The sequence below is a fragment of the Trichoderma camerunense genome (assembly GCF_050948025.1).
Source record: "Trichoderma camerunense strain CBS 138272 chromosome Unknown V8C40scaffold_3, whole genome shotgun sequence".
NCBI lineage: Eukaryota > Fungi > Ascomycota > Sordariomycetes > Hypocreales > Hypocreaceae > Trichoderma > Trichoderma camerunense.
Window position 1 is genome coordinate 2,170,755 of NW_028145367.1, and position 26,702 is coordinate 2,197,456.

General features: G+C 49.5%; 14 protein-coding genes across 14 annotated transcripts; 5 read left to right on the forward strand and 9 right to left on the reverse strand.

Moving 5' to 3' along the window:
* Positions 1-199: 199 nt before the first annotated feature.
* V8C40DRAFT_284554 (uncharacterized protein) lies at positions 200-645 on the forward strand (the record flags this gene model as incomplete). Its single annotated transcript, XM_083222164.1, has 1 exon — positions 200-645. The coding sequence occupies exon 1, from the start codon at positions 274-276 to the stop codon at positions 643-645; it is 372 nt and encodes a 123-aa protein (XP_083077357.1). The 5' UTR covers positions 200-273.
* A 580-nt stretch (positions 646-1,225) lies between these two features.
* On the forward strand, positions 1,226-2,475 carry V8C40DRAFT_236630 (uncharacterized protein). Its single transcript, XM_083214078.1, has one exon. The coding sequence runs from the start codon at positions 1,477-1,479 to the stop codon at positions 2,362-2,364; it is 888 nt and encodes a 295-aa protein (XP_083077358.1). The 5' UTR covers positions 1,226-1,476; the 3' UTR covers positions 2,365-2,475.
* On the reverse strand, positions 2,378-3,260 carry V8C40DRAFT_236631 (NUDIX hydrolase domain-like protein). Its single transcript, XM_083214079.1, has one exon. It carries the CDS (start codon positions 3,051-3,053, stop codon positions 2,532-2,534), a length of 522 nt encoding a protein of 173 aa, XP_083077359.1. The 5' UTR covers positions 3,054-3,260; the 3' UTR covers positions 2,378-2,531.
* Positions 3,261-3,307: 47 nt separating this feature from the next.
* V8C40DRAFT_284556 (tyrosine-protein phosphatase) lies at positions 3,308-4,538 on the reverse strand (the record flags this gene model as incomplete). Its single annotated transcript, XM_083222165.1, has 4 exons — positions 3,308-3,458; positions 3,532-3,686; positions 3,763-4,094; positions 4,188-4,538. 4 exons carry the CDS (start codon positions 4,536-4,538, stop codon positions 3,430-3,432), a joined length of 867 nt encoding a protein of 288 aa, XP_083077360.1. The 3' UTR covers positions 3,308-3,429.
* A 185-nt stretch (positions 4,539-4,723) lies between these two features.
* Positions 4,724-6,672, reverse strand: V8C40DRAFT_236634 (GTPase-activating protein SEC13). The gene is made up of 4 exons (XM_083214080.1): positions 6,530-6,672; positions 6,405-6,446; positions 6,133-6,248; positions 4,724-6,053 (listed from the first exon to the last, which is right to left on the reverse strand). The coding sequence occupies exons 1-4, from the start codon at positions 6,530-6,532 to the stop codon at positions 5,297-5,299; spliced, it is 918 nt and encodes a 305-aa protein (XP_083077361.1). The 5' UTR covers positions 6,533-6,672; the 3' UTR covers positions 4,724-5,296.
* A 128-nt stretch (positions 6,673-6,800) lies between these two features.
* V8C40DRAFT_236635 (HAD-like domain-containing protein) lies at positions 6,801-8,959 on the forward strand. Its single transcript, XM_083214081.1, has one exon. It carries the CDS (start codon positions 7,150-7,152, stop codon positions 8,215-8,217), a length of 1,068 nt encoding a protein of 355 aa, XP_083077362.1. The 5' UTR covers positions 6,801-7,149; the 3' UTR covers positions 8,218-8,959.
* Positions 8,903-11,694, reverse strand: V8C40DRAFT_236637 (Six-hairpin glycosidase-like protein). Its single transcript, XM_083214082.1, has 8 exons — positions 11,353-11,694; positions 10,973-11,292; positions 10,450-10,887; positions 9,964-10,395; positions 9,881-9,904; positions 9,645-9,827; positions 9,374-9,586; positions 8,903-9,305 (listed from the first exon to the last, which is right to left on the reverse strand). The coding sequence occupies exons 1-8, from the start codon at positions 11,484-11,486 to the stop codon at positions 9,028-9,030; spliced, it is 2,022 nt and encodes a 673-aa protein (XP_083077363.1). The 5' UTR covers positions 11,487-11,694; the 3' UTR covers positions 8,903-9,027.
* A 622-nt stretch (positions 11,695-12,316) lies between these two features.
* Positions 12,317-14,214, reverse strand: V8C40DRAFT_236640 (transcription factor IIF subunit TFG2). The gene is made up of 3 exons (XM_083214083.1): positions 13,383-14,214; positions 13,117-13,319; positions 12,317-13,060 (listed from the first exon to the last, which is right to left on the reverse strand). The coding sequence occupies exons 1-3, from the start codon at positions 13,960-13,962 to the stop codon at positions 12,710-12,712; spliced, it is 1,134 nt and encodes a 377-aa protein (XP_083077364.1). The 5' UTR covers positions 13,963-14,214; the 3' UTR covers positions 12,317-12,709.
* A 134-nt stretch (positions 14,215-14,348) lies between these two features.
* On the forward strand, positions 14,349-16,480 carry V8C40DRAFT_236641 (RNA polymerase II transcription factor SIII subunit A-domain-containing protein). Its single transcript, XM_083214084.1, has one exon. It carries the CDS (start codon positions 14,831-14,833, stop codon positions 15,962-15,964), a length of 1,134 nt encoding a protein of 377 aa, XP_083077365.1. The 5' UTR covers positions 14,349-14,830; the 3' UTR covers positions 15,965-16,480.
* V8C40DRAFT_236643 (NEDD8 family protein RUB1) lies at positions 16,448-17,447 on the reverse strand. Its single transcript, XM_083214085.1, has 4 exons — positions 17,163-17,447; positions 17,046-17,100; positions 16,893-16,975; positions 16,448-16,796 (listed from the first exon to the last, which is right to left on the reverse strand). The coding sequence occupies exons 1-4, from the start codon at positions 17,171-17,173 to the stop codon at positions 16,703-16,705; spliced, it is 243 nt and encodes an 80-aa protein (XP_083077366.1). The 5' UTR covers positions 17,174-17,447; the 3' UTR covers positions 16,448-16,702.
* Positions 17,448-17,570: 123 nt separating this feature from the next.
* V8C40DRAFT_236650 (prohibitin subunit PHB2) lies at positions 17,571-19,116 on the reverse strand. The gene is made up of 3 exons (XM_083214086.1): positions 18,673-19,116; positions 18,202-18,557; positions 17,571-18,123 (listed from the first exon to the last, which is right to left on the reverse strand). Exons 1-3 carry the CDS (start codon positions 18,998-19,000, stop codon positions 17,806-17,808), a joined length of 1,002 nt encoding a protein of 333 aa, XP_083077367.1. The 5' UTR covers positions 19,001-19,116; the 3' UTR covers positions 17,571-17,805.
* Positions 19,117-19,402: 286 nt separating this feature from the next.
* Positions 19,403-23,194, reverse strand: V8C40DRAFT_236652 (class I SAM-dependent methyltransferase). Its single transcript, XM_083214087.1, has one exon. The coding sequence runs from the start codon at positions 22,709-22,711 to the stop codon at positions 19,745-19,747; it is 2,967 nt and encodes a 988-aa protein (XP_083077368.1). The 5' UTR covers positions 22,712-23,194; the 3' UTR covers positions 19,403-19,744.
* A 635-nt stretch (positions 23,195-23,829) lies between these two features.
* Positions 23,830-25,090, forward strand: V8C40DRAFT_150149 (translation initiation factor SUI1). Its single transcript, XM_083211297.1, has 4 exons — positions 23,830-24,249; positions 24,338-24,357; positions 24,421-24,726; positions 24,792-25,090. The coding sequence occupies exons 1-4, from the start codon at positions 24,183-24,185 to the stop codon at positions 24,972-24,974; spliced, it is 576 nt and encodes a 191-aa protein (XP_083077369.1). The 5' UTR covers positions 23,830-24,182; the 3' UTR covers positions 24,975-25,090.
* On the reverse strand, positions 24,957-26,515 carry V8C40DRAFT_236657 (Borealin N terminal-domain-containing protein). The gene is made up of 3 exons (XM_083214088.1): positions 26,217-26,515; positions 25,877-26,150; positions 24,957-25,806 (listed from the first exon to the last, which is right to left on the reverse strand). Exons 1-3 carry the CDS (start codon positions 26,395-26,397, stop codon positions 25,206-25,208), a joined length of 1,056 nt encoding a protein of 351 aa, XP_083077370.1. The 5' UTR covers positions 26,398-26,515; the 3' UTR covers positions 24,957-25,205.
* Positions 26,516-26,702: the final 187 nt, after the last annotated feature.

Genomic DNA, 26,702 nt, shown 5'->3' on the forward strand with positions numbered 1-26,702 from the left:
CGGTATGGGTCAAGAACGTAGATGTCTCAGCGCCTCATCGTGTTCTCCTAGGTCAGGAGATGAATGAAGTCATTAACACGCAAGATTAAAGACGCCGAGTCTCTGTCTAGAAGAAGAATTGTATGAAGAAGGACTATAAAAAGGTCGAGAAGCGACTCTAAAATCCGAAATAGCATACATCTCACTCTTATAACGACAGGCTACTTACTACCAACATCCACATAAAACAAATAACCATCTCTTATTCAGCTTCTTTTAGAAGTAAAAGTAAAGATGAAGTTCTACCCTGCCATCTTCGCCATCGTCGCCCTCTTCTCTACGGCAGAAGCCTGCAAGTGCTGGAACTCGTACGGAAGAGCCATCTCCGAGTACACGCACGCCTGCTGCACCTACACCGGCGGATTCTTCAGCGACCACAACTGCGACGGTGACATTTTCGATAAGCTCGACGTGTTTCGAACGTGCTGCGAGAACTTGGGTGCTGAGTCAGATTGTGATTGTCCGGATTGTCCTGAGGAGGATGCGAGGCGGAAGGCGTTGGGTCTTGCGCCTATGACGGATGCTGAGAGGCATGAGTTTGCTGTGAAGAAGACTGAGACGAAGACGAAGACTGAGAAGCAACGGAGTGTGCCGTTTATTGGATAGGAGGGGATGTTGGGTTCGGAATTTGCATGTTGAGTTTTGAGGGCTTGTTGGAGGTTTATGAAATGGAATTGGTATGGTTTGCTGCCGAGTGATTATTGAAGCATGTTGGGATGAGAAGGGCATCATTTATGGCTATGTATTAATGACCATCTGTACTCGAAACAATGGATTTGATGATAGTTGTTTACACACTCGCATAATGGATTATGATTTGAGTTACTGAATAGCTTCCTTTGGGCCTTGATGGACTGATTCACACTAAATCACCGTCGTCTTGCTTTCCAGAATATCCCTGGAAGCATAGCTTGCATCGTGGACTAAATTAGTCTCGACGGCATGAACATAAGGAGGTAAACATATCTATCTACATATGTCTTTCCATCTGCGAGGTAATGATGTTGAAGCATGCCCATGACTTCATAGCCAATAGACGGCATGAGTGAGAATACTTGCATCGTGCATATGAGCTCGGCTAAAAAATGTTGCGGCCGCATATGATTTGATGTTTGAGATTCCACTCACTTTTAGGAGGGAAAGCGGCTGTGTGCAGCTGCCTGTTGGCTGCCCGCCCATTATCAGGCCAAAATCTCCCCATTTGCTACATTTTCCACCACATCAACTGAACTTTCTGAAGAAGATTCTCTCTTCGTACCCCTCGGCAGCTTCTTATCACGTCTGGAGCTTGCCGCCACTTGATATTGGTTTCTTTCGTAGTGGTTGCGGCAGCGATCACCTCCTCTATCATTTCCTTCGCACGCCTGCGTCTATATCGTGTTTTCTTCAGATTTGGGTAGACAGCATCTCCGAAGCTCAAGAGGAATACAACAGAAAATGATGATGACTATCCTCAAGAGCCGTTTTGCTGTGGCATTAGGGGCGGGACGGTATTGGCAGGGCGTCGGTCGAAGCGAATATTGGCTCGCAAAGAGGTTGCCCTGGCCAGATCCAATCCGAGTGCATCAAGTGAGGTACGGTCTGAATATCGGCCAGATGCCTAAGAATTACGCAACAAAGCTCAAAGCCAAAGATCAATCGCCAAAAGTATCGACTAAGAAGTGGAAATCGGAAATCATCCGCCTGTCACCAACAAAAGGGCTCGAGCAGCCCATCGAAATGCCCTTCACTCGCCTTAACAGAGGCACATGGCTTCACAAACGCCCCGAAACCGATGTATATAAGATCCTCGCCGAGGCTTACCGCCTCCTTGCTACGGAAGCTCATTATTTCGAAGGCGAGGGGATAGCAGCCACCATCTGGTGGGGTTGCAACCTTAATCAACCCAGCTTCCAGAAGTTTTTGAGAAAGGCTGCCACTAGACGGCGCCTGTTGCCTCCATGGTGGGACACAGAGAAAGAGGCAGCATGCGAACAATTCTTCGTGAATCCACCGGAATGGCCAAAGCTGGAATACACTGAAAAGATAAGAACGATCATGGACCACTACGGGGATCGCCTGTTTCCAATGCAACTGCGAATGCTAGCAGCAGCCGTGTATAGAGCTCATCCATCCGGGTTTGATGTAAAAGGCATGAGAGAGCTTATGATGAGAGAAGAGCGGGGAGAACTACATTCTCGAGTAATTGAAGAAGAGCCTGGAGGTACAAGACTCACCTGTCTTGAATTCCCAGGGAGGAATGTGGTGTGGATCTGGGATAATCCGCCGACAATGGACGATGATGATGATGATGACGATGACGGTGACGATGACGGGTGGATCTGAAACGGTAATTAAGTATACACATCAAAGCTGTGATGGCCTTTCTTAAGATTGATCATATCTGTAATAAGCTCATAACTATCATAATGAAATGCAAGGCAAAGAGATCGGAAGTAGAGGTATTGAATGCCCTTGTGAATTGTAACTCGGCATGGGAAATATCCCATAGTTTAACTCGACGATTCAATAAGCCTCAGAGCCTCAGTCAAAACATAAATATCTCGCTCCTTAACAAAGGACCCAAATTCAGTCGTTGGCTCAGCCGCAGCCAAGGCCTCCACGGCCTTACTGACCGTCATCCACTGCGGAACAAACCCATCAGCAAGCTCCTCCTCCGTCAAACACGGCTCCCCCGCATCATCAACAACGCCGGCCAAATAGCAATAAGAAATCTGATGCTGGTGAAAGCGAAACTCTTCAGTCGTGGCAAAGTAGTCGGTGCTACGGAGAGAAAGTATCGCGCCGGTTTCTTCCTTGACCTCGCGCAGAGCGGCATCTGTAGGACTCTCTTCTGCCTCGATGCCGCCGCCGGGGAGTTTGTAATAGTTTCCTTCTTTGACGTAGATTATTGCGATTTCGCCCGAGGGCTTGAGGGCCACGACGCGAGTGGATTTGCGGTCGGTGTAGGATTTGGCTGGGTCTTTGGTGCCGATGATTTTGTGAGTTGGGGCATTGCTGCTTGGAGTTACCATGATGCTTGATGACAGCTGAGAACGGCGGGTAAATTCACACCTGAGATCTTTCTCTTATGTTGAATATGAAATTAAAGAAGCCATGGGAAAGCCGAGTGAAGAAGTGAAGTCTCTGTGTCGTTGGTGAGCAGGCAGCAGCGCGTCTCATCAACAAACTAGACGCATGCAAACAAACTAGCTCTCGAGTAGCCAAATAGCAATGGAAAAATTACATGGCATGATAGGAAAAGATCTTTTAAATGTCAATGTATTATCCGGTAAAAAAAACACACCTCTATTTAACATCTTGCAAGCTAGTTTACATGTCATCAATAAGACAAAAATTCCCCCAGATCCCCGTATCAAAATTCAGAACTCCAGTCAACAAGCAGAACAATCAAGCAAAATCCTCCTCATCCCATTTGTCTTGCACAAATGAATAGCATTAGCTTAATCTCACCTCAACTTGAAAGATAGGTATTAGAACTTCAGAACTTACCGACGATCGAGTGGTTCTTGGAGGCGTCAACAATCATATTGCGTCTCAGTCGAGCGATGCCATCGGCCTGGAGCAGATTATGTCCAATGATACACTTCTCAATCGAGCCATACCTCTTTCGAAGCTTCATCAAAAAGCAAAGCATATTCTCCTTTCTATAACATAGTTGTCAGTAAGTCAAGAGCTCACATGCGCTTTCATGTCGATGATATAGAAGAGCAAGCTACTCACCGCGTTCGGACCAAAATTTCTGCATCTTGAAGACTCCCTTTGAAGGTCGGGTTGTCTGAAAGTTTTTCAGCATGCGATGGAAGAAGCGGAGCCAACTCCTTTTCCGAGAAGGAATAGTCCTTGGCCACGTCTTCGTCGCTCACACCGCAGAGAGAAAGAATCAAGGCGCTGATGACGCCCGTTCTGTCCTTGCCTAGGCTGCAATGAATTAGCATAGGAGTAGGAGGGTTAGTAGCAGAGGATAAGTGCTCAAGAATAGTTGCAAAGGGGCGCGCTTTGTTCTGAACATGGCTTGCCGAGAAGAGGATCTCTGAGAAGGCTTCGGCGAATCCCTTGCAAATTGGTCAGTAGAATGTCATCTCAAGCATTTATGAACATAGACTTCGGCATGTTCCTCGTCATCCAAGTAGAAACAGCTATCTTACCTCGCAACTTGCCCCGTGTTTGGCGAACCTCGCAACGACAGCGTCAGGGGCATACTCCTCGGGCCGGAACACCGGTACGGACACTCGAGTTGTTGTGCCCGCCCAAATCAGCTTGCTTCTGTCATAGGATTTCGAAGAAGAAAGCTCCTGTGTCGAGCGGAGATCATACGTGTGAGTGATGGCGAGCATCTGTAGCTTCTTTTTCCCTCGAGATGTCGAAATGTCAGGCCGGGCTGACCGAAAGACAATGTTGCGCCGAACCTGCTTTCCGGGATGCGAGGCGATGGGAGTGCCGCCAATGTCTCGAAAGTTGGCCACTCCTGGGATGGAGATGTATGGTGCGGATGCCATCTTCGCTGCTGAAGATAGAGTGTCTTGTGAGTAAGATGGAGGAGGTTCACACGATTATACCAAAGGAACCTAGATGATATCAGTAGAACTTGGCAATTGAGAAGATTGATCATCAAAACGTCAATTTGGACTGGACAACTTGATAACATTTATATTAATTCAATGCTTTGAACATTTGGAAACATCGGCGCTTATCCTCTCGTGTTCATTTCTGACGTTGGACGTCACTTTGTTCCCTTCCATCATTACTTCTCAATCTTTTGTTGTTTCTCTTTTTGAACGTACTCGCTAAAAATATCTTTTGAACCTTCTCGGTTCTTTTTTCTATATATATGCCTGGACAAAGTCAACGCCGATGTTGGACAAAAGAACTAATAATAGTAACTCATTGGCAAGTCAATAATCAGCAGGGTCAAAGACAAGGTAATCCAGCATCATGGACATTTTAAGCTCATTATGTCTCTTGGCTCAAAGTGAAAAGTCAGTGCTTAACCTCTATGTAAAAGCTCTCCAAAGAATTATTGTATGCAGCCATAATGGCTCCATCTAATGTGACCAATTCGCCATCAGGCATTGGCATCGTATCCGCAGTGCTGCGCTCTCTCACTGGATAGGGCACGTGTGGTAAATCGACTTATCCTATCCATATTGTTTCCTCTCATTTTCCTCTTCTTGCCTTGGACACGTAGCTCACCAACAAACGCAAAGTCATGATATCAAATATTTTCGCATTTCTTTCTCGTCTCCTCGTCGTCGTCTTACTCCTCAATCGACTTGACGCACTCCCATTCACCACGTAGATTCTCTTGCCACAGGGACACCTTGTTGTCTGCGCAGCTAACAGCAAGGACATTGCCGCTCAAGGACCAGCTAACACGCCAAACAGGGGCATCAAAGTTGAGCACCTTGCTTGCCCACTGGCCGCCGCTAGCCTGGTCTGACGTCCAGATACGGACAGTCTTATCCTGAGAAGCTGATGCGATATATGACTTTTGCAGGACGGTAGGAGACCACGCAACGTCGCGAACCCAGTCGCTGTGACCCGTCAACGCTTCGCCCTCTTGCTTGTATGACTGCGAGGCAGGGTCGAAAGTCCAGATTTTGATCAAGTTGTCAGAACCACCCGTGACGAACCGTCGGTTACCGGTGGCACCAGGGCCTGGGGCGCTGCTAACGATGCTGCCAGGTGAGGTGGCCGGGGCCCAGGAGACGGAGTTGACACCGAGGCCGTGAGCCTGGAATGTGACATGGTCAACGCTGTTGTCTTTGAACTCGAGGACACTGACATTGCCATCGGACGATGCGCAGGCGAGGAGGCAGCCTGCCTCGTGGGGAGACCAGGAGACAATGTTGACCGAGGCCTTGTGCAGAGGGAAGTCGTAGATTCGCTGCCACTGGCTGTTCTGGGCACCCTGTTCCTTCCAGATAAAGACCTTGCCATCGTAACCGGCCGATGCCAGGATATTACCATACTTGGGGTGTGCCCAGGCGACGCACCATACAGCACCTTCGTGACTAAATGGGACGTCATGTTAGTGACTATGTTGTCGGAAAGGTAATGGTATCGGCATATCCAAGGGAGGGCCTCTCTCACCCCTTCAGAGTCTCGACTAGGCGTTGTGTCTCGCCCTCAATCTCGAAGATCTTAATCGTTCGGTCGCTTGAGCAGGTCGCCAGCTTTCGTCCGTAGTAGTCAAGAACAGCATCGTGCTAGATTCGGTATTAGTTAGCCAAGGCACACTCTTTGTTACGTGTCGCATAAATGTAAATAGCTATAGATAGAGGGAGGTCACAGCAAATATTCGAAGCGTATCTATGGCGATATCAAGCGGGATCGAGGTGAAGGACGGTAGAGGTCGAACATACAATCATATCATCGTGGCCGGAGTTGGAAATGACCTGCGCCGCCTGGATGAAGATGCCTTGGTTAGCCACCTCGAGAATTGCGCAACGGGAGGGGGGAAGGAGCTGCAAAGAGCTGCGCTTCTTACCATCTTGAAGGTATTACTGCGAATAGACTGGAATATAGAGGGAGAATTGGAGTTTGCGGGTGGAAGAAACGAGACAAATGCGATCTGGCGAATCTGGCCTGTGCTGCTTTCCTGCCAGCAAGCTACGATTCGATACGTAGAGCGCCACTGCGATTGGAGATGGACAAGGTACTGACCGGGCTAGTGGGGAGCTTTGGTATGTGCACGTGATTTGGTAGACGGGACAATGTGCAGGGGTTACTTACAGCAGGGAGTGAGAGCTGCTAGAACATGTAAATAAATATCGAAGCAAATATCACGATACCATGAGATTTTCATGTATATAAAATTGTTTCATGTTATTAATGATCTTTGACTGGTTGAGATACGACGATACAGTCAATCCAAAGGATGTAATTTAATGGGCTATTACACAAGATGAGAATTATAGACAGACTAGTTATGCATGTGTGGCATCGTGGACCCTTGTTGAAACCGGTGGATTTAGATGCAATAGCAGTGTTAGCAACAAGTAAAAAAGGGAATGAAATGAAAGCTCTGCAACTGCAAGTTGCTTTGACCCAAAAAGGGAGTTTTCAGTAACACACAGAGGAGCAGAAGATGGCTGACCAAGAAACAATATGAGACAACATGTGACCCCTCTACACTCCGGCTTTCAACGGATCTTGACGCAACTGCCGATCCATCACCCTCATTTGCGTCATCCTCCTCCATACAATCACAAACTTTATTACCAATACACACTCGGCATAAATTTCAATCCATCTAGCCATCAAAGAAGAACATCAGCAACAACAATTACCATCCACCCAGCCTCACAATCACCCCCACCAAGCCAAAACGCCATGAATCTCATCTTCGACTTCGACGGCACAATCACCGTCAAAGACACAATCTTCCAGCTCGCCCAGTCCGCAATCTCCTTCCAATCTCAGCGCAACGACAAACATCTGCAAACAGCTTGGGACGACATCGTCCAAGCGTACGGCGATGATCACAAGGCCTTTGCAAACGCCTTCACGCCGCCTTCGCACGAGCGCTGCTCGCCAAGCCAGGAACTCGCCTACCTCTCTAGTCTCACAGATACGGAGAATGCGTCGCTGGATAGAGTCGACAAGTCTGGTTTGTTCAGAGGACTGACGAGCCAGGATCTGTTTCAGATGGGCAGGGACCAAGTTTGCAGCGGCTCTATCGTCGTTCGAGAGGGCTTCATCGAGATGCTTGACATGGCGCGGGAGAATGGGTGGCATGTTGCTGTCATCTCGGTGAATTGGTCCAGGGCGTTTATAGAGGGTGTGCTTCATCCGCACAATATCCCAATCATCACCAACCGCATCTCCGCCGAGGGCACGATCCAAGGCCCTGACGAGTTCAACGACGGCGTCAGGTTAACCACTTCGCGGGACAAGGCCAACTCACTAAATCAACTCATCTCCAAACAAGGGCACTCCTCTAATCCGACGGTCTACTTTGGCGATTCAACTACCGACATGGAATGTCTCCTTACCCATCACGGCATTGTCATATCCGCCGACGCCACATCGTCGCTCATGCAAACACTTGAGCGAGTTGGCATCCGCGTCCCGCACGTCGGCCGCCCCGACGACGGAGCAAACATCTTTTGGGCACGAGACTTTCGTGAGATTTTGGAGAACCAGACCTTGGATCGTATTTCCAAAACCTCATGATTTATGAAACAACGTTATCACCTTCGGAGTCAAGCGAATAGCTCATCCGGATTCTATAACTACCTGCTGAGACCACTCTCATCTTCTCAAAGCCAAAGAACATTCCGCCTGTCAAGCCATACCTCCCCTTGCATCTAACTGTTACTCTCTACTTTGAGAACTGCCAACCTTCATCAAGACCTTTATCTTTTCGAAATCTCACTCCACGTACAATTCCGAGGCACAATGTCAACCATCTATATTCTGACATCGCCCCGTAACAAAACCGAAGCCCGGAGTCGGCGTCTCAAATCATGCGGCATCAATGATTATAACGAGATGGAAGGCCCACATCAACTACACTCAAGAAATCCGCCTCCAAAATGCGAATATTGTGTCACGCCACGTCATAAAATCACCATGATTAAGACCAGTTCTTATCAAAGCGGCGAAATGCTTTATAACCGCTACCTACAGCTGAATGAGAGGAGCCATGGTGCGGTCAAACATGACGTTCCTATGTATCAGCGGCGAAGGCTATCTGCCATCTTAGAGGAGCCATATGTACAGAGTTAGACGAAGGAATGAGGTTATACTGAGATAAGAAAGCGGGATGGAGAGGTTTGGATATGAATTCCCCTCTTTCTTTTCAGATTTTTCAGATTGAAAAGCATGTAACTTCACCTCAGAGGCATCAAGAATACATGAACGCACATATAGATGTTAGAATTGCATTTGAACCTTCAATCAGGCATCCTAAAAGGGAAAATAGGAATACAGAGTAAATATATTAACATGATTGAAACCTTCGCCGCCATTCAAAAAGATACATCAGTGAGAATCTTGCCATCCTTCAAACACGCGGTCAAGGTTGAACGCCGCACTGATAAGCGACAAGTGGCTAAAAGCCTGTGGTGTGTTGCCTAGCTGTTCACCACTTCGAGCAATCTCTTCCGAGAACATGGACAGGTGGTTTGAAAACTGGAGCATATTCTGGAAAAGATTCAAAGCTCGTGGAAGATACTTAGGTTCGTGGATACTCGCGCGGGTCATGGCTTCAACTAGCCAAAACGTACAGATCGAGAAGGCTCCGTCCCTTCCTCCAACCCCTTTGCAAAAAAGAATTTGATGGTTAGCTTCATCGAACTTTCTGTTTCGATATTGGCCCATGACTTACCGTCATCTGACGCATCAGTGTCATATCGGTACACCAGCCCAGTACTCGTTAGTCCTCCCTCTTCTGGTGGCAGCATAATTCGATCGAGCGTGCTCGTAAAACGAGGGTCGCTTGGGGAAATGAAGAACACAAGAGGCGCAAGCAAAATGGATGAATCCAGCACAGTATTGGCTTCATAGCTTTGGATGAACGACTTCATCTCTTTGTTGTATCCTTGGGGTGTGGTGAGAATGGAGTATTGACTTGTAATAAGACAGAGGTGGTTACGTACCTTTCTCCATAATCTCTTCATAAATGCTATCGCGGGCTTCAAGCCATTTTGCTCTGTTGGGGCATGGGAGACATCTCTTTTCTGCCAGTCGAAGGCCGCGATCAAATGCCACCCAGAGGAAGACTTGTGAAATGGTGAACCGTTGCTTATCACCTCGCACTTCCCAGATGGACATGTCGGTTTCTACACTTGGTCAATTAACCTACCTAAGATACGTAGCTTAGCAGTGTACTTACTACCAATAATGGTCAAGACATAGTCTGCCAGATGACAAAGTCAGCGAGTCGTAATAAGCGACAAAATGACGGACGATACAGACCTAGCATTCGCCGAACAGCACACCAAATATCCCAAGACACTGGCTTTCCATATTTGTTGTACAGGTAGATGGAATCCATCAATTCACCATATATATCAAATTGAAGGTGGAAAGCAGCGCCGTTACCAATGCGGACGGGAGCACTACCTCGATAGCCTTCAAAGTGATCCAAAGTGATCTCGGGGATGTCAGTCTCCCCACGAATGGTAAACATGATGGGCAATCCACCATCTGGTCCTATGGATTGAGTGAAGCGCTCCATGATAAACTCCATGTAGGCGTCGGCCTCAGCTTTGAAACCAAGGCGGAGCAGAATGTATATAGTAAAGCTCGAGTCTCGAACCCATGAGAAACGATAATCCCAATTTCTCACGCCACCTATGTCTTCGGGCAAGGAGAAAGTAGGGGCGGCAATAATGGCGCCGGTCGGTTCTATTGCGTGTTAACAAGGCTTCCAAAAATTTGTGGTTTTATGTGGCGGTTTACCATATGTTAGTAACTTCAATATCATAAGACTCCGAGCCACCACCTCTCTCCATCGCCCCTTGTATTTGGACTGGGTGATGAAGTTGTACCAGAACATCTGAGTATCGTGCTGTTGGTGGTCCACGATTTCATCCGTGATAACTTCGGCGATATGATCGGGTATGTCGTTCCTTAAAATGAATGAAATGGATTGGCCAGCAGTGAGAGTAAAACGAGATACCAAGCCCTCTCCAAGCATCGCCTCTTTCTTGACTTTTTGAAAAGTGATGTCTGGATAATGATGCCCCATGTCAACGGCTACATCAAGCTGAAGTTTAACATCCTGGCTGTGGAAGGTCCCGATCTTGCTTTCCCGATCCTCCGATGTGTGTGTGGGCCGTAAAAGTGTTGTCTCATGGGGGTGTAAGCCATAGCCAAACGCAGGGAATATTTCAACATCTGCGGCAGTTGTTAAATCAGTCCTGCTACACTTGTTCACAATGATCCTAGAATCTTGCTCATGAGAAATGGCAGCGTTTCATACCTATGGGCAAGGATCCACGAATGCACTCCACACGCCGGACGGTCCATTTCTTCAACTCTTCTTGCACAGTCATGGCCTCACGATAGGCATTCTGCTTGTAGCCTTTGGTCATGACTTTGGCGCTCTTGGGCCTAGGAAAAAAGTCCACGACATCGACGACGCCTTCCTCGTGAATGTATCTGGTCTGTAAAATGCACGAGGAGGGCAGATACTGCTGTTTAGTAGTACAGCCGAGATCATGAGGCGGAGAGACGCTGAAGTATCCTCCCTTGTTCTTGTCAAGAAGGCGACAGAAGACAGACGGCGAATCAAAATCAGGCCTGGATCGAATTTAACATAAGATGGCATGTTGCCTTGTGAGATGGTCTTTGACGACTCACCAGCACATGAAGTCGATGCTCCCATCAAGGCCAACAAGAGCACAGGTATGCATATTGCCCACCATGCCATAGTCTTCAATGGGAAGATACCCGCCCGACTGGGCACGGCGATTGGTTGCGGAGTGCATCGCCATTGTGCAGGCCAGTAGTATCAATCTGGTTTGTTCCAGTTATTCGGCAACAAAGACGGTAGCTGTATTGCCGTACGTTCACGATATGATCTGGGTTGAGTCTCTGCTCTGTTTACTAGATTCTCTCTCACAAAAAGGCCGCGCTTCGATGAGAGAGCAAATGGGCCCCGGAACCGCGGTTTCCCGTTTTATTATAGCTTCTATTATAGCACTGGTCTCCAATGCCTGCCACACGAGGTGGAAATACATTACGAGCATGTCCACCAAAGTAGTGGGAACTGCTTGCATGTTAACGCTCATATGAGGTCATCACTGACAACACTAACGACTACCAGTCTATCATTATGTACGGAGTACGTTGGAGTGTGTACTGGGCAGTGAGGGGTTTGCAACCAATGGCTTCAAGGTTGCGACTATCGTCGGAACGGCAATTCGCAAGATGGCAGCTAGGGAAGGAAGGGACAAGCTGACTCCCGTAGTTTGGCTGATGCAGAAGTCTCGATTGATGCTCATCGATGACGTATTAGATGTGATGCTGCCATAATATCTGTATTCCCGAGCTAAAGATAAGATATGTACTTATATGGAAGACACAAAAAAAGCAAGCAAGTCGGTGGGCAATTTCTATCAAAGTGATCCGACATTACCGTCCCTGAGTTGGCCATCTGGATGTAACCTATAATGGCGATGGCATGCAGTCCGTAATTAAGATTGATGGCTTACCCCGGGTTAATCGATTCTGACATGACGTACTTTAGGTGAAAAAACGCCGCTACTTCCGAGACAGCACAAGCAATTGCTGGCCAATCAAGAACTTGTTGCTTGTAGTAAATCGGGCAAATCAATATCACGCTGCTCTCTATATGACTATTATGTAATAGTTAAATGGCAAGGCTAGGCTAGTTACTGAATAGCTCTCGTCTTTAATTCTTGATGCCAAGCTCCATATGAACAGAGCAGTAAATAGGTGTTATGAGAGAAAGTCAGTCATAATCCTTTGATTTGATCTATCCCCTTAGCTAGGATCATCTATCATGAAGGGTATCAAATGCTCTAAGCGGCATGAACCCAGTATCCCAACGCCCTAACGCCTGTCGACAACCGTTGACCCTGATTTCACAATTATCTGTTTTTGTCACCTCCTCCTTTGAGATATAAACACACCTCAGTGTCTTATATATGCATTGCCTCTTCAAATTATAGGCAAGAGCATATCGAAGAAGCGTTCATTGCATAACCAGAACATCCTCCATTTCTTCTCCCTCATCGTCGTCCCCATCGTCATCCAAGGCCTCCGCAGCAGCCTCCTTGGCGTCGTTACCACCCTTATCTCTATATGCTTCACTTAAGCAGTAGTGGTTGGCAAACGGGCCACTCTTGTTGAGCACGGCAACTTCTTCCAAGACCTGGCGTAGGTACGAATCCGGCTGCTGAGTTCTCTGTCGCAGTGCCTTCATTGACCAATACTGATATTGCCGGAAACAATCGAAAATAAGATCGAGAAGCTGATTTTTCGGAATACGAGTTGCCTTGAGAATTTCGCCCTTCTTGGGCTTGACGGTGGAGGGAGCGTTTTTCTAATCGGGCTTGTTAGCAGCAATATCAAACTATAGCGGGGAACAGGCACACGCACAATGAAGTTGCCTCCCCAGCTGACAGAGCCTGCAGATCCGGGGTTGATAATGGAAGAGGCCTTGTTTCTGCTAATGATTTGAAGCTTCGACTTGGAGTTTTCTGCTTCGAAAATACGCTTCGCCAAGAGCTCTTCTTCCTCTCGAAGATTCCGTGGTTCGACGCGTAGATCATATCTAATCTTGCCGAAGATTTTCGTCTTCTCTGTGGAGAAAATTCATCAGCATCCCGCGCGAATACCTGCCTTGTAAAAGATTGCCAACATACTCGGGATAGCTTTGCGGTAATAGGGTTGGTATCTGCTCCTTCGATCGTAGGTTGGTCTCTCGGAATTGCCGCCATTTCCTCTTGATCGTAAAAGGGCCAGTGGTATACCGGCACTTGCAGCATCAGCGCGCGCCTTGTTCTTGGATTTGAAGCCTGGTAAATCTTCTTCGCTGAAGATGAAGGAATTATTCACATCCTGATCGAGGATTTCCAGGTCGTACTCGCGAGGCAGAAGCTGATGTTCGGGGGTGTTTGCTGTGAGAAGCATGCGCAGCTTGGTGAGTTCGCGAGGGCTTCCATCTGTCATTGTATCCATCTGTGGCTCGTTCCAGGTCCGTAACGTGCCAATCTGGATCTCGTCGTCGTCGCCCAGCTTCTCCGTCAGCTTGATCCAAGCATCCCACATGTACTTGGGGACGCGCGCAAGATACAGCGTCTCAAATGTGTTTCCGGGAGTTGTCTTGTCATAGAAATCCAGGTCGCCGGCATCTTCGAAGAGGTCGTCCTCGTCAATTGCCATTGGCGATGCTGCCGGCTCGGGCTTGACGAACTCGGACTTGACGAACCCTGAGTCGGCCATCTCGAGTCTTCTCTCCGGAGGTTAGAGATATTGTGTCGGGCGATTCGATTGGAGCGGCACAAGGAGGAGCTGCGGCAAGTCGGCGAGCTGCTGTGTGTTGAGTTGTGAAGTTGCAAAACAGAGCACCAGGCGTCACTGTGGGCCGGAGCTTGGTGGTGACAAAGAACATGCACCAGCGCTAGCCTGAGGTTCCCAACTTGCAGCGCTGCTCCAGTGGCTCCTCTGCACTATCAGACTGCTGAGTGCCTGTCGAGCCCCTCAAGGTTGCTGCGCACTGTGTACAGTGACGGAATGCTTGAGCTCGATTTGCAATACTGTGTCGGTACTTCATACTCCGTCCTTGCACTGCCAACCTGCAGCAACAGCTTTAGTATTAGCGGATCCAGCGCTGGTCCGTGCACGAGGCTGACGGTTTGACCCTTTCCATACCTAGACGTCAGATGCGCCCCGTAGCAACTGCAAGCAATTATCGTTACCGCGCAGTAATATATACCCGGCATCCAGTCTTTGACTCATATATAATCTCGTCTTCATATCATACTATCCTCATACTATCGTGATGGTTTGCATGGCGTCAGATTAACTCCCCCGATAGGCTTGGGGGGTGGGCGATTCAAGCCACGAATCGCCAGGGCACTCGCTGGTCTTCACTTTCTACTCACTTTCTACCACCTTATCGACGCCGCCTCACTTTAAACTCACTACCTGTTCACTGCTACTTTGTCCGTTGCTAGGGACTTTATCAAAAACTGACTCTTTGTTGATTTTGTTTTGAAAAGCCTATCAGACGCCATTCACTTTTGTTTACCCATCCGTATTTACTTCCTATATAAGTCGTCGGCTCCCCCCGACTCTCATCCTGCCCATCATGTCTTTCCTCAAATCACTCAGAGAACTCGCGATCATGGCCTGCCTTAAGAATATCCGGGATATCGACAACATTGGCTTTCTCAGTTATGAGACTGTCCGCGAAATTCTTATCAAGCTGGACAATCCCGCTCAACTCCGACAGATTGAACTCAATTCACCTCAAATCGAAGGCCAGACTGCAGAGATATGGCTGAAGTTCATTGAGCGCGACTTCCCTTTGGAATCCAAAACCAAAGCATACCAGCCAAGGGACCCCAAGAAATGGTACAAGGTCTGGGAGAAGTACAAGAATGAACACGACACGGCTCTCCAAGAGAGCGAGAACAAGCTCAAGTCCGCCCTCGCCGGCCTCCGCCAAGATAAGGAGAAAAACACCAGCAAGATTGTCAGCGGCAAAGCCCTTCCCAGTTCCGCAAAGTTCGCCATCAGACGCTACACTGGCCCCCGTGAGGGTAGTTCCAACGCCCTGATGTTTGGTGGTGGCAGCCGCACAAAGACTGCAAATGGAGCGAGCGTGATGCGAAAGGTCCGCCGCGAAGTCAAAGAGATTGCCAACATTCACGGCTCCCTTTCACGGCCTATCAAAGCTCCATCGAGGCGTCCTATCGTCATGAAAGCCCCTGTGGCCATGATCAATGACCAAAAAAGGGCTGCACAGCCAGCATATCGACCAGCCCCCAAGGAAAAGGTCTCGCATCTGGAAGCTGCCCTGGAAGAATTTGAAAGACGAGCCACCTTTGTCTCTGATTCTGAAGACGACGATGGCGGCAATGACGACTATGACGATTCGGCCACATCAAAGCAACCTACTCCCAAACCCGCTGTCAAGGCCGCACCAAAGGCACCTACCAGCTCTCTCCAGCGAAAGTTTGGAGGTTTCAAGCCTTCTGTCAAGCCTGCAGTTATCACCAGAGCACCAGAGTCGAAGCCGTCAAAGGGCCCTTCGACAGCTTCGTCAAGTCACCTACCCACGACGCGCACCACCCCTCCCATGGACGAGGGAAGCTCGCCTCAGTCAGTTGAGGAACTTCTGGCAGATGTGGACGCTCGACACGAGGCCGCCGCAGCCTCCGCCTCGGCTCCTCGCAAACGTAAGGCGGTGGACATTTTCATGCGACCCAAGCGGAGATAGAGTGAAAGGCTGGGGTGTGTTCTTTTCCTTTGTCGTGGGGATTTATTGCGTTCTCGCATTGTCTTTCTTCTTTTGATACCTGGGGCGAGATGTGCCTATACCAACCGCATGGTGAAGGGAGTTTCGGCACAGCCCTCGAGGCTTAGATATTTTGGTTTGAATAAAGGAATAATGGTCTTTGTTTTTCAATTTTTCTTTTGTTTTTTTAGCAGTGACACAGGCAAGATGGTCGAATATCGCCAAACATGACACAAAACTCTATGCGAATTATTAGAGACAAGTGGAAAAGGGTTCAAGTAGGGAAGGATTCAGGCAATGCTTACTATAACATAGCTGATTAAATCAATTCAAGGCCTTTGTTTTGAACAGATATAAATACTCCCTTTGGCTATGATTCGCCGCTGTGTCATGCACGTCATCAGTTTCCTTGCGTTCTCGTCAGTTCAAGTCCGAATATAACTTCACAGTCCATTTGCCGCAAATCACTTATCCACGTCATTCTCAACACGAAAGCTCCGTGATAATAGAGTTTTCCAGGGAGAGCTTGTCATGATTTATGTAGCTCAATCTATCAAATGACCAAATGTACGCAACGTAACCGGCAGCAAGATACCGTATATCAACCACAAAAATGATGGCCCTTCCGCATTGTGCCTTTCTCTCCTCTCCCATCTACCGCTCTCCTCTCGGCTCCCTTAGAGACATGTCGACATATTCGCTTCGCTTTCCGTCGCTCATTCATTGAAAGTGCCGTCCCCCCCTAAGGGCGAGGACGAGATGCAGAGTGTCGCCGGCGACAAGGTTGTATTCGGCCGCGGTCTTGTCATCGGTCCTGTATCCCGAATTAGTAAGCTATGGTGTCACTCCTCCCGTTGGCTTTCGGATTTTGGGAGAAATCGCTCGATGGAAGGGGGGTTGAATGCCATACATTTGCTTGCCGCCGTGGATGAGGCGCTGCTGCACGGGCGGGATGCCCTCCTTCTCCTCCACCTTCTCCTTGATCTGGGAGACCTGTACGCAATATGATTCAGTCGCCGATTCTGATGGCAGGAATAGCGGTAAATGGCGAGTGCATGTATACCTTGTAGTCCGACTCGATGTCGAGTTCGATCTCCTTGCCGGTCAACGTTCGCACCCTGCAGGTTGTATGCTCTGTCAGCCTAGTTGCATCACTCTCGGGTCGAGCGAGCTCTCTCACTTGATCAACATGTTGGCGGCGGTATCGGACGATGGATGCACTGGTTGGCTATCGGACTTTCCAGAGAAAGAGAACCGTGGATGCGTTTATCCCGCGCAAGTCTAGATGCGTTGATGCTCTGCTTACACAGACGAGGCTCTGTCGGGATGACTGTTTGTGAAGTTGGCAAGTCTGGGATCACAAGGCTGAAAGTGACGGCACGGAAGCTGGAGCTGGGATGTTGGAGCTGGTCTGGTGGGGTTGCAGATGGGCGCCTTGCGCCACCTAAAAGTAGCTGTTAGGTATGCAAACGAAGGAAAAGGAAATACTTTGTCGGAAAAAAAAAATGCGACAAAAGAAAAATAATAATTGTAATAATGGAAGGCATCTAGGGAAATACAGAGTCGACAACAATCTGTCTGATTCCCTCGATGGTTAGGTACTGTTAGTGCAGATGCAGTCGTAAACCTGCCTGGAGTTCACCTAATGTCGATGACGGTATATGATTTGATATCATATGAGGGAGGATTCGTGTCTGTATATTTCAGTGGCCAGTACCCTGAGCCCATTACAGCCTCCATATAGGTAGATTCTTATAATACAGTTTTCATTGTACAGACAAGCATGCAGCGGAGATTATCTTCCACCTTCACCAGTTTTCCTCTCATTTCTTCTCCTCTTCAAACACATTCAGACCCAGGCCCTCAGAATCCAGCATCAGCCTATTCTTGGCCCCAGATTCTTGCAGCTGCTGGGCAATGAGTCTGGCATTCTCAATCTTCTTCAGCTCCACGTAGGCCTTGCTCTTCTTGATGGCCTCGCCAATCAGCTCGGCGGATCGAGCCTCACCCTGAGCCTTGACAACCATGGCCTGCTTCTCCTGTCGGGCCTTGTCGACGACAAAGGCTGCTCGCTGTGCCTCTTGTTGCGCAACCTGCTTGGCCTCGACAGCGGCTGTGAACTCTGGGGAAAAGGCAAGATGCTATATCAGAGACGAGATATTAGAGAACGTTACATAGACATTTGCACTAGGTGCTGCTTTTTGGGGGTCGGAACTTACCGTCAGAGACACATCATCGAGTAGGATATTGAATCGCGCAGCTCGGCGAGACAGGTTCTCTCTTACTAATCGGGCAACCATCTCTCGCTGTGTAATGAGCTGACTGGCATTGAACTGAGCGACCACGCTCTTCAGGACCTCGTTCACAATTGATGGCAGCACTCGCTCATCGTAATCGGTTCCAAGTGTTCGGTAGATCTGAGGCAGAGCTTCGACATTCGGTCTTGACAGAACACGGCAGGTGATGTTAACCATCTGCAAGTCTTTGGTGCCAGTCAGTGAAGCAACGTTGCGCGGCTTCGCTCGTACATCGTAGATGATGGGTGTCTCGAACCAAGGAATGTTGATGTGTGTTCCTAAAAGCATCCTCGTGGTTAGTCTTCCTTTCTTCCATTGAACACTATGCTGAATGGATGTCCAGCATAACCCCAAAAAGTCTCCAACAGCTCCTCCATCTTGATTCATCCTTACCTTCGCTGTAAATCTCCTTGCTTACGCCTCTTAATCGCTGGTACTTGATCGCACGGTGACCACCGTCCACGTTGAACAGCGAGTTCGACAGCACCCAAGCGCCGCCCGCCAGCAAGATTCCTCCAATCAAGGCGCCGTTTGCTCCTCTGGGCATCTGCGGTCCTCCTCGTCCGGGATACCCGCCCCGCGTCTGCATCTGGCGCAGACGCCGCATCGCCTCCTCCTGCCAGTTGTTTGGGTTCGACATTTGCCCTCTTCTTGTGCTCTGGTTTGCGCTCGAGTTTGGAGGTCGTGGTTGTTGTCGGTTTCTGCCGCTGTCTCGAGGCATCAACTGAGCTTGTTCGCTTTGATGATGTTTGCGATTGGATACCTAGTCGGATGGTTCTTCTGCATGAACTAGCTCGGGCGGCACCAGCCCCAAAATTTCGGCGAATGGAATGCGCCCACTCTTCCCCGCGCTGGGTCCGATGCTTACCCTAGAAACTTAGAAGCAGCCGGAATTTCTTCACAAGGAAGATAGCTACGAGCAATCCAATGCATCTTAAATGCAGCTACTCACTTGTTAGGTACTAGATCTACGTAGAAGAAAGTTAATAACTTCATGACTAAGTCTTAGATGAAGGCAGCGTTGTTAGCAGATGTTTGAAGACTTGGGTAGCTAAAATAGATGCTTCTCCCATACGACTCTTGAAGTGTAATCACTCGAGCCACCTTAGAATCTTCAATAAAATTATATAATCGTATTCCATTCATTTTCCTATTCAAGCTTGGGTAGTTATAATTTGTAGCTGTGTACTATCATTTCAATTCTGTGCAATCATCATATATCCTTCCCGCGCTCCCCCCAGGATAACTCCAATAACAACAAGCTCTTGCGAGAATACCAAGTATTACTCGCCATCCCAAGAGTACGTCGTCCATCCAGGGACCAACCAACGCCATCAGCTTGACGTCAAATCTTGATATAGCCTCCCAAAGCAAAACATGGCAAAAAGGGGAGACAAAAGAAACCGACAAAAAGAGCGTCCTGGCTCATCAAGTGTTCAAAACAGTTCCACGACACAGCGGGCAATCATGCCTTGGTCGCCAGAGGCTTCCTGGCATACCCGTTGAGCATCCGGAAGCCTGCTCGGCCGTTGCGTCCCTCCTCCATCACAGCATGGACACCCTCCAGACACTTGCCCGCTTCCTTGATGGCCGGGCTAGCAGTCACAGTGTCCACAAGTCTCAATTCACCAGCAACCTTCTCCATCTCGCATCGGAGGAGCCATCGCTCCCAGCTCCAGCCGCCGGCGATGCTGCAGACGCTAGCGATATCATCTGTGCTCCCCATAACCATTGCGTCCATCTGGCAGACCTTGACATCTGCTCCAGATGGGCTGTCCTTGGGAGGAGTAGGAGGCTTGACCACTGGCTTGGCCCCAACAGGGAGACACACCCAGGCGCGGCGGACATCGTGGAAACCAGCACGAGCAAGCCGGCCCAGCCACAGCTTTGTTGGGTTAGGGTCATAACCGAGAGTCTTGAGGGTGAAGCCAAACTCCACGCTCTTAGCAAGGCCCAATGGACCAGCGTTCATGATATCTGAGTCGAGAAGGGAAAACTCGAGGTAGCCGCCAGGCTTCAAGACTCGCATGCATTCGCGAAGGCAGTTCTCCCACTCATCCTCACCGTTCTCACCAATAAACTTAAGGAGGCTGTGGAGCTCACGAGCAGAAATCAGATCAAACTGGTTGTCCGCAAAGGGAAGCTTGGTCAGTCGCTCCACGGCAACTTGACGGTGGTTGGGTGGGCCTCGGATGTTTGAGTTAGAGAGCTGGCGAACAGCCTTGGTGGTGACGGTGTAAACCTTGGTGTTAGGATACAGGAGGGCGCAGTGCCATGCCCAATCGCAGCTTGACTGGCCGCCAAGGTCCAAAATCCTGGCTCTATCGCGAGCAACACCATCTTTGCCGGGTGTCATTCGCGAGAGCCGGGCCAGACGCTTGGTGACTGGTGCAGAGATGAGTTTTCCACCGTTGAGGAACTTCACTGCAGCGACATGCCACGAAGCCATGGTCATTTGCTTCATGGCCTCAGCCTCCTTCTCCTTTCGCAACGTTTCCGGATCGTCAAGCAGAATGTCGTCACCGCGCACGACGTTGGCACTCAGGCGCTTCTTTGCGGACTGGGGCACAACACTAAGCTGGTACTTTCCCAGCAGTTGGCTGTGGTGAGCAGTGCGAAGCGCAACCCTTTGCGCTTGAAGAGCCTCGAAGCGGGCCTGTTGGAAAATAAAAACATCGCTTTGCTGGGTTCGGACGACGTAGTCTTGGAAGGCTCGGTAGTAGGCGGACTCCTTACGGAGGAGCTTCGATGGGAGGCTCTTTGGCACCACAGTTGTGGTAATGATGTTGGAAAATCGCACCGTCTTCTTTGCGACGATATCCTTCTGACCATGCTTCTGCTCGGATTCAGGCTCAGTTTTGGTCTCCAGCTTGACGTCCTCTTCATCTTCCTCATCCAAATCTTCCTCAATTGTTTCCAAAGCGCCATTAGTCTCAACATCATCTACGCCTTTGAGATACGCTCGCTGTGCCATAAGCCACAGTCCAGTACGGTCAAGATTGGAAAGGGCTTCCAGTTGTTGCTTTCGAGCATAGCTGGGGTCGTAGTCTTCCACAATTTCGGTTGGGATATCGTCCGCATCGGGAGAAGAAGGAGACTTGGCGGCCTCGCTTACTTGGGTATTCGTCTGGAGATTTAGGATGGGCCTAGCAGTGGGTAAATCATCCTCATTGATCTCGTCGGCTTGAACCTCCACAATATGCTCAACAGGGGCAGACGACGTCAAGCTCACGCTTCGGTAGAAGTCCTCAGCCTCGTCTCGCTGGGGAACTGGGGGGATGGATGCATCGATGCTGGCGTTCCAAGGGCAACGATAAAACTGCTCTGCTGTCGTAGATGTCGGAGGGATCAAATCGAGCGGCGAGAGGGTTCTAGGGTGCCAAGTATTCCTGCTTCGAGGTGATAATCCAGAAAAGAAGCCGCCGGGAGATGGAATGTCGAGCCTTGTAAGCCCTGCCAAAGACTGACGGGCAACATTGGTGTTCTCCCGAGTTGCCTGAGATAGAAGATTGGTAACAAGTCGCAGAGAGCTCTGTTGCATTTCAGGGACCTGCTGGGGTTGCGCCTCATTGAACTCAGCAGTCTCATCAACTTGCTCCTCAAAGTCTTCATCCTCATCCCCACCAGACAAGGCGTGTAAAGTTGCCAGAGCACCAGGCTGCAAATGGACGCCTGTCCAGGGGGCTTCGGTGTTGGTCTCATCGTTGCCAATCACCGGAGTTGGAGGGGAACTCATGGTAGCGAGTTGCTCTGATGACAGACTTCCATCAAGAGATGGTGGCGCTGAGATTGTAGGGATATCCAAAGCTTGCTGCTTGCCGAAGAAGTCCTTCTGCGCAGGGGACATGGGAAGATTTGCAGATGGGGTCAACGGCAGCGGAGAGGTAATCTTCTTGAGCTCATCGACGGCAGTCCAGGCTTCGTCACTCTCATCTCTAGTAGGTGGGATCACGAGAGGAGTGGGTTGTCTGATGACTGGTTCAAAAACCATGGACGTGCCTCGAGATTTTCGGACGGACGATGAACGGCGCAGCCCCCGATTCGCTTCATCGTCGGATACATCATAGAGATCGTACAACTCATCGAATTCGGTACCATCGGTAACTGAACTGGTTCGGTTCCACGAGTTCGAGTTGGAGAATGATGTTGGTGAACTCTCATCGGCTGATACTGTCGACGGCGATGATGGAAGGATCGGGGCAGCGAGATAGTGTACTCCCCTTGGAGTCGGAAAATGATCGCTCATCGGTGATAGCCATGCTGTGATGTTGAGATGCGACGTATCGGCCCTCTTTCCCTTTGCACTGGCTTGACCATGAACATTCTCGGTTTCCTCTTCTATTATGGGATTAAGACACCTCCTTGATCTTCGATCCAGCGAAGACTCTCGGGGTTGACGGTTGTTGGGGGTATATTGTGTTGGCTCAGCCATTGTGAAACGTAGACACTATTCCGGATAGTGGCCACAAGAGATGTGATATAAAAGGAAAAAAGGAAATAAACAATTAATATGTATCGTAATCGAGAGGAAATGAAAAAAAATTAAAGTATTAAACTCAAAAACGCTCGACGGCCGGCGACGATATGCAAAAGCTCGAACGATGGGCTGCTTCGATCAACAAAGCGTCTATTACTGCACACAGACACACGCCACAAAGAAGAGAATTAGGAGAAATAGAGGCAAAGAGATAGAAATGCCGACACTGTTGGTTCGGGCAGGTTGGGTCTTATTAGAAAGCTAGATGGCGCTCGATTGGGGATGGGCGGCTAAAGGTTACTCGGCGCCTATGGACGGCCCAGCTCTCGCTCGTATGACGAGGCGGTGCATATTGGGCACAGGGTGATGTGGCGGACAGCGAAGACGACAGAGTCAAGTTGCAAGGTAGTGACGCCGCGCCGGCGCATATAACCCTGGCGATGCCTCAAGAGAGGGCGGCTTGAAGGACATCAGGACGGGCTTCATGACCCGATGTGAACGATGTCCATCGCAGGCGAGATCGCGGTCAAGCCACTATTGAGAGAAACTCATCCAATCAGCTATTGCGCTTTGCTTCTATATTTAGCCAATTTCCTGGCCGCCGTCTTGGCACAGCGATGACTGGCTGGCGGCTGCACACACACTCTCGCCGTCGTGGGGAGTCGAGCGAGAGAAATGGCCAATGGCGATGGCGTCCGCCAAAGCTGGGCGGCTAACATGCTGGTCGTCACCAGGGTGCAGCTGCAGCTGGGAGGGTTTATTGCAGCGCCAAATTCCAATAGACGAGATCGCTTGTTGTTGACGCCTGGAAACCTGGTTTGCAATTAAGTGACGGCAACTATTGATGCAGAATGAAGTGGCCGCGACTGATGATGAAGCTTGGAAATACAAGCTTCTTGCTGCAGATGCTTGCTCACCAGCCTCAGTGTGCCGACTGTCGACAGCGCAGCGCTACTGACGCGGGTATGCACCAGGAATTTTTCATCACTTGATGAAGAGACTACTAGCGCTGCAAGATAAGGTTGTCAACAGGATAAACGAAATGACGAATTTCTTCATTATGCTCATGTAAGGGGACGGCGGCTCGACTGCGACAAGTTCTTCAACGTACGGGGACTCGTATTAATGGAGCGCGGGAGTATTCACCTGAATGTTTACAAGCACAGTAGAGCTCTCAGCACTTTCTGGCCTCAGGTGTCCAGCCGCTGCGCCAGTACGGGAAGAACCCGCTAGCAGCGCCTGGAGGTACGAGGTACATCTGCCAGGTACCTCAGGCAATTGACATCGCCAGCAAAAACGAGCCCCGCCATGCCTCGCTGAATTTACCCCGCCACGGGCCTGGTTGTGACTTGACGAGAGATACAAGGAGAGAGTTGCACGCGTCTTGTTCCTGTAGCTCTAGAACAGCCAGCGTCTGCAACCAACAATGGCAGACACAGAACAACCCGAGGCGCCCGTGGAGCTTCAGAGCAGAAATGTAGTTTACTGCGGAGGTAAGATGCAGCCCTTTGCCCTGATTATTTTCTCCTGGCTGCTCAATCATCATGATTTGTTGGTTCTAACTGGTGCTTTTTGCTGCAGTGTGTACTCTGCCTCCAGAGGTATGAAAAAATCGACCACGTCCCGCTGTTTTTGATGTCTCGAGCTCAACTGTGACCAAGTAGTACTGCGAGTATGGAGGCACCGTCAAGAAGTGCCAGGAATGGCTAGAGAAGAACCAGCCCGCCATGTATGAGAGGATATGGTCCCCCGAGGCTTTGGAAGCCGCCGCCTCGTCTCTCTCGATCGATGCCCAGAAGAGGGCCGCCAAGGACGCGCAGAAGAAGGCTGCCAAGGCCGAGGCCGCAGAGCAGAAGCAGGCCACCAAGCTGGCCACGAGCGTCGTAACCATCAAGCGGATCGAGAGAAACAAGAAAAAGTTTGTCACGGCTGTCATTGGTCTGGAGGCGTTCGGTCTGGATCTGAAAAAGGTGCGTTCCTTGGTGCAGCTTTGGCTTCTGACGCTGCAACAGCTCTAACAGATATTTCGCTACAGGTTGCCAAGGATTTCGGAAAGAAGTTTGCAACAGGATCCTCCGTGACAAAGCTCCCCAGCGGCGGCGAAGAAATCGTCGTCCAGGGAGACGTAAGCGACGAACTGGAAGAGTTCATTCTGGAAAAGTACAAGGATGTACCAGAGGATAACATCGAGTTCGTTGATGACAAGAAGAAGAAATGATATTCCTTATGAGCAATTAATCGAAATAAAACGCCTGATTCCCGTTGCTTCTTAGTCCAACGATGCCTAGTGTTGTTACATGCCCAAACTCCGTGTATCCCAAGTGCCAATAAAAACACATTTGAACCGCTTCCTGTAAAACACGCCTACCGGCTGCCTGCCGCCGAGGCTTCCCACGCAAAATTTCCCGATGCCTAAACCCCAAGATCCTCAAAATTTCAAATCCATTCCTTATCCTCTCTTTCTCAATGTTCTCCCGGTAGCAGTGGTAGATACAGCAGTTGCCATCTTCGCTGTTGACTTGACTATCCCTCCTGAGGCGGCTTTCTTCGCACTCCCTGGGACAGGTTTTCTTGGAATTGCACTGTTGCCCTTCCCTGCAGTCTTTCGGAGCACTGCATTTGCGCTTCCATCACTCGATTCGGTATTGTCACTAGCCTTGCGTGTCGCTCGAGCTCCAACCTTAGTTCGGAGGCCAGCAGGCACGGCTGTTGCGGTGCGTTTTGTCCGCGCTGCCGCTGCCGGTGTTGCTCCACTGGAGCTCGAGCTTGAGTTGGATGTTGTAGTGACCTTTCTGAGCCCTCCCGTACGCGTCCCCAGATTTGTGGCAGTTGGTCGAGTTGGGCTACCAGCCTTTAGAGGAGAGTTGGATTTGTACAGATATGACTTGGTGGGGGATGTTGCGCGGCTGCGATTTGCCAAACGAGAGTTGGACGAGGTTGGTGACAAAACCTGTGCTGGGTGAACCAAGCCAGTATCCTCGCCGCGAGCCTTCTTCTTAGGACGCTCGCCTTTTTGAAGCTCATTCTCTTTATCCATAGTGATATCATCGCTAGCAGGTCAGTTAGTCTCAAAGGAAAGAAAGAGAAACAAAAATTACAGCGTATTTAGACGCAATTCACCTCAACCGCTTCTGGGCGCGTCCAACCTGTGGCGCGCGAGTGGTTTGGTGGATAGGCTTCTGAGGACTTGGAAGTATAGGCAGATCTTTGACAGGCTGCGGTAGCGGGCGGTTGGGCCCTCCTTGCGCCTGATCTGCGTATTTGAGGAGTAGGTCGCCCATAGTGGCCTTCCTGAGTGCAGTTGGTATGCGGTTGAGACGTATCTCAATCCGCGACCTAAGGCCCTGCGCCTGGAGATGATACTGGGCGCGTAATCTGCGGGCTCGCTCAGTGACTACAGGAAGGCAAGAGAAGAGAAATGTCAGCCTGTTTTACACTTGTAGAGGTCGAAATCGCGTACTTTCAAGTCGCAGGTTCTCGATCAAGGCTTGCTTCTGCTGCAAGGTGATTCCCGTCTGTTTCTTTCTAATGGGGGTTCGTTGTGGTGTTGACGGGGTATCAGAGCCGCTGGATGTCGCGTGTTTCTTTTGCGAAGCGCTCGACTCGGTCGAGGCTTGCTTTCTTGGTCGTGTAGGAGCCATGGCTTTTGATTGTGTTGTGGTTGTGCCTCTCCTTGAAAGTACTTGGGAAGGAGGGAGATCAGGAATCGCAATGCGAATGAGGGAATGCGAATGCGTGCATGCGGTCGTGCAACAAGTGAGACAATGACTTGAAAGTAAACAAACTAAATCAATGAGTGAGCTACTGCTTGCTACTGGTTATGTAATCAACGCAATCTGACCCACATAATAGGCGTGTTAGTGAGTTAGTCTCTATACCTAAAGCGTAGCATTTTTACACGTATAATAGTTGAGTTAGTAAGTGCATGTACCTTGTCTCTTAGCAT